Here is a 5,456-nt window from a genome sequence, read left to right as displayed (position 1 = left end):
TAAAAGTAAGTTTCAGTCAGACAGAATTACAAATTCTTGTTTTTTAATTATTAAATTATTTTATTTTCGTACGATGAAAGACAGTATAATATTAATTTATTTAAAAATAAATTTACAATTAATTATAATGCTTTATAATGTTGAGACTTACGAAAATATAGAAACAAGGATGATCTATACATTGCTTGATTGAATTATATACCTATTCTTGCAGATAAAAATTTGTCTTTAAAGAATAATTTTTTTGAAAATTCGGAATTTCTCGAATTATTTAATTTAATTTACTTATTTGAAAAATTATTCGGAAATTTGGTAATTATTTACATATCAAAACGGAAATATTGTAATGAAATATTTCAATTTTTATTTTTTGGTCTAGTATAGTAACTTAAAATTAGAGTTAAAGAACAACTAATTTGTTTATATTTGTTTTTGTTTTTTAATACTGTAAATTACAATAATATTTAAAAATGTACTCTCTTTTTATAACTATTTTTAACAAATGATGTAGAATTGTTTTTATTTATCAGTGGCATCTTTCAGTTTGAATTCCTCAATAAGTTATACGACGAATAAGATGCTTTAATAACCTAAGCAAAGAAAAATATTATTCACAATATCAAAAAAATCACAGTAAGAAAGTAAAATTTTTGAGAGAGAAACTTAATTGCAGAGAGGATTTTCCGATTTGTTCTGTTTATTTATTAATTACGTAAAATATTTCCAAAATATTTCCTTAAAAAAAATTGAACTGTTTCGCTTTTAAAATTGCAATCTTGTTAAGTATATTTATAGTTTTAAAAAAAGTCTTTGTGTAATTTAAAATTTTTTTCTCTGCAATTAATTTTTTTTATCCTAAGTAGAAAAATGTTTTATTCTTTACTGCAAAAAGAAGTGTCTTAAAAGTGACTATAAAGTTACTTTTAATATGCTTAATTTTTGCAGTGTTGTTTCTAAATTTGAATTAATTTGACAGTAGAATGTCACTTTGCTCTGATTTTAATATTAGTATTTCTACTAAACAAACAGTTAATAATAAGTTAATTAATTAATAATGGATAAAAATACTAATATTTAGTTAAATTCACTTTTGTGTTATGTCAAGACTTATAAATTTTTTGATAACTAATTCAATTAGTTGAATTTCACTATATTTTCAAGTTATTTATTTACTATTTTTTCTTCTAATAATTGTTTTCCACTAATAATTAGTTAGTTTCTTCAAATAATTAATTAGTTTCTACTAATTATTAGTCAGTTTCTTACTGTTTCTACCAACAATCAGTTATTGTCTACAGATACTAATAGTTACTTTTTAATAATAATAAGTTAGTTTCTACCAGTAATTAGTTATTTTTAACAAATTCAGATTTAGAAAGAATATTATGTTTAGATGGAAAATATTTGAATTACCTTAAAGAATGTTTCTATAGATAAAACCACAACTGAAGAGCCAGTAAGCTGGATAGGATGATTTGCTCTCATTATAATCATTATTAATTTTTGTTTTGTTTGTATACTCAATGAATTCCAATTCATTTTGTATATTTCGTCAGCAATGGACAAACTCTACACAAAAAAGTTGTTGAATAATTTTCTTAATAACAAAGAAATTAACAAATAAATTAACAATAAATGAGTGAATAATTTTAAAACTAAAAAACTATTAACCTTCCTTGTCATTTCTTCCCCAAAATAACAGTAAGTGAATATTTGTATGATAAAACAACACATTATCATAATTGAAAACCAAAAATAAGCACCACTTGTATTTACTTTTGTTAAATAGAATCCGGAAGTACATAAATTTAATACAGAAACAAAGAATTGAAGTGAGATGAAGAAACCGAAAATGGCATTTAACTGTTTTTCCATTCTGCAAATTAACTAGTTTTAAATATTTTAGTTTAGTGGGGAAATTTTTTTTTTCTTTGATAATGTTTATTTGTTAATGGAAAAAAGCAGGATTTAAGGTTCTATGTAAATACCCGTCAAACTTGTTCTATGTTTATGTGCTAAAACTTTACTATGACAATTTTCATTCCAGAACATTTCCCAAATTTATAGGAAATGTTCTAGAATCTAAGTTTAAATGTTTCTAGCTTTTCAAGATCATTCATACAAAAACTTTATATAACAAATGTTCTAAAACATCTGTTTTAAATTAATATTTCATAATTTTTCATAAATTGTTGTAGTACAAACATTTAAAATAACTTATACACAAAAATTGTAAAACTTATTCTGGGAAAGATTTACAACAATAAATTAAGTAACAGCATTAGTTTTAAAAATATTGAGTACGTAAAAATTTTGCACTATTATAGAATAATGTTCTAAAACATTTTTGTTTAATAATAATAATTTATTTTATAAGGAAAGAAAAGAAAGTGTTGCGGTAATTTATAAAGCTGTTACATATGCTTGCTGTTAATTCGTTAAACAACAGAGACACGGATAAATTATAATATAAAAAATCTATAACACAGTAATAGAAAAACTATATCATATTTATGAATTAGACTGCAAATTCTGGAACTACAATATTGGTCAAAATTGAGAAACCACCCATTTTCAAGGGAATGAAAAAATTTTTAAACAAAATTTATGAAAACTAAAATTCTTTTCTTTTTAATTTTTGAAAGATGATAAAGTTTCGAAAGAATAAGGTCTTACAGAAGTCATTTGGCTAGTATTTTATTTAGATATTTAAAAAAAATCATAATTTTCAAGGTTTTACAAAGATTTGAATAACTTCTAAAATAATTCATGCTTTTTAATGATATTAGACTTATTTTAAAGGTTATTTTCTACAGTATGAGAATTACTTATAGGCATTAACGTGCAATTTTTTTCTTAGAAAATGAAAGTCGTCAAACTTGGACGAAAAAAATTTGAAACAATCTTATTAACAGAAAAATGATTTTTAAAATTCAAACATATTTTTTTTTATCAAATTTTCTTGAAAAATCTACAACATACCATGTTTTATATATTTTCTAGAATATTTTATAGTACAAAAAAATTATTTCAAATTTTTAAAAGTTTTTTGGTCCAAGTTTGACAACCTGCATTTTCTAAGAAAAAAATTACACAATTACACGTTAATGCCTATAAGTAATTCTCATACTGTAGAAAATGACCGTTAAAATAAGCCTAAGATCATTAAAAAGCATCCATTATTTTAGAAGTTAGGTATACAAATTTTTGTAAAACATTGAAAATGACAATTTTTAAAAATATCTAAATAAAATATTGACCAAATGACTTCTGAAAGATCTTGTTCTAACGCAAAATTTTATCATCTTTCAAAAAATAAAAAGAAAAAAATTTTAGTTTACATAAATTTTATGTTTTAAAATGTTTTTAATTTATCTGAAAATGAGTGGTCTCTCAATTTTGACCGGTAGTGTACTTTTAGGTTTAGAATTTGTTCGAAGTTTAGAACGAGTTCCTGTTTTAGAACTAATTTTAAAATTAAATCTAGTTCTAAAAATACTAGCTCTAATTGTTTTAGAACTCTGTAGTAACAAAGTTATAGCTAAGTTTTGTTTTCTCTTATGCTTCTAAGAAAAATTCTAAGATACTTTATACAGAATCTGTTCTATAGAAATACGTTTGTTGGGTAAATACATAAATCGTATTCTAAAAATATACAATTTAAAAATTTAATTTTCCCGAAAATTTAAATCTACCTACATGTTGCACTATTTACAAACTACATACTACGAATCCATTAGTGTCTGGACTTCCATTTTCCGTTGATCTAACATAAAAAATTCAAGAGATGGTTATTGAAATACTTCAATTCTTACAAACAAAAAAAATTTACAGTAATTTTGGAATCTGAGTAGTGAGTCAAAATAAGGTTTCTTTTTTTATATCTAGTTGTCTTGTAAAAGAAAATTATATTTAATTTTTGGTTAACTTATTCTGAACGAAAAAAATTTTCTAAATGAAAAGAGTCTGGACTTCTATATATATATTTCCAAAATTTGAAAATTCTTTTACTTGTGAGTTCAGTCAAATAATAATTTGGTTGCATAAAAGTTCTGTTAAATAGAAATTCAAGTAAATTTATATTCAATTAAACAAAAATTCATCAAAAAGAAATTTCTGTCAAAGTGTATTTTGATGACACTTTGGTGTCTTATTTTTGCACCTCAAACCTTTTTAAAAATCACTACTCAGCTTAAAAGACCTTTTGGTTTTGAGTGCTCCTGCTTATGCCAAATATACATTTAAATTTGTGTCATCACTTATTTTGCAATAGCATTTTAGACTTACGAAAAAATACAAACATGGTGATCAACACAGTGCTTGACAAGTTTACATTCTTCCTCGTAAATATCGAATTTTAAAGATTTTCTTTTCCTTAAATTTGCAATTTCAAAAAATCGAATAGTAAGAATTTCAAGTTGTGAACAAATGTGATGCATCAGTATTGTTAATAACGATTCCATTGATGTATACAGTAAACCCTCATAAAATAGAGCGAATCCCTGATACAAGTAGGTTAGATAAAATATTGTCCTCGTGTTAACATTGTATGGAATCCAACTTTTAAGTGGTAGTGACATACTTGTTACATTCATTAATGGCCATAATAAATATATTGTACCTGTGAATAAAGTAGAAGTCACAAAAAGACGTTCACTGAATCTGAAAAACGAATTTGCAAAAAATGTCATATTTCTGAAAAAGAATGCATATTAAAAAATAAATAAATTGCTGTTACTATGCACGCATATTTTGCGACATAATTTATTATTTTATTTAGTGCAATTGGATTTTTTTACTTTTAAATTTTTATTTTTTATTTTTAGTAGCATCAAAGTAATAAAAAATACAAGTATCAAAAAAAAAAAAAAAAAATTGTTTTTGTTACTTTTTTCCTAGTATTTTATTTAAGTTCTAGTGTATGAGTTTACAGAATAATAATTTTTTAATGAATCAATTCATGTTTAAAAATTTTAATTTAAAAAATAATTTAAATTATCGAAATATATCAGAGAGACATATCGTATATAAAAGTTCTAGAGTTATTGTCCTCTTTATTTAAGATTTTCTAAACATTTACAGAAAGATTTAAAGAAAAATGGTAATATTTTTTTTACAAACCTTTCTTTCTGTTTACATTTGTTGATAATTTGAGTTTCTTTTCTATTACGAGGAAGGCAATTCTTTTGCAAAAACATATTAAGCAATAAAATAATATCATCTCGATAAACCTTGATATAAGTTACTTTAAATGCTAATAAAAAAACTGTTGTAAAAAAGAAAATATTTTCTATATAAACTTCGGGATTTCGTATATTGTGATAAAGATTGATTAAAAAAGTAGAAGCAAAGAAGTAATTAAATATTAACGAAATTGCACTGTAAATATTATAACATCGTATCTGCCATAAAGATGTTAATGATTCTGGTCTCCAATATCCAAGAAATGTCAATAC

At 23.2% G+C, this 5,456-nt stretch overlaps 1 protein-coding gene across 1 annotated transcript; it reads right to left on the bottom strand.

Annotated features, from left to right (window-relative positions):
- Positions 1-507: 507 nt before the first annotated feature.
- LOC122498068 lies at positions 508-5,141 on the bottom strand. Its single transcript, XM_043605618.1, has 5 exons — positions 5,122-5,141; positions 4,288-4,662; positions 3,727-3,766; positions 1,414-1,569; positions 508-590 (listed from the first exon to the last, which is right to left on the bottom strand). Exons 2-5 carry the CDS (start codon positions 4,593-4,595, stop codon positions 540-542), a joined length of 555 nt encoding a protein of 184 aa, XP_043461553.1. The 5' UTR covers positions 4,596-4,662; positions 5,122-5,141; the 3' UTR covers positions 508-539.
- Positions 5,142-5,456: the final 315 nt, after the last annotated feature.

Source organism: Leptopilina heterotoma, unplaced genomic scaffold (assembly GCF_015476425.1).
Source record: "Leptopilina heterotoma isolate Lh14 unplaced genomic scaffold, ASM1547642v1 Lhet_10, whole genome shotgun sequence".
Taxonomy (NCBI): domain Eukaryota; kingdom Metazoa; phylum Arthropoda; class Insecta; order Hymenoptera; family Figitidae; genus Leptopilina; species Leptopilina heterotoma.
Note: the sequence above shows the minus strand (reverse complement) of the source record. Positions and strands in the feature narration are given on the sequence as shown.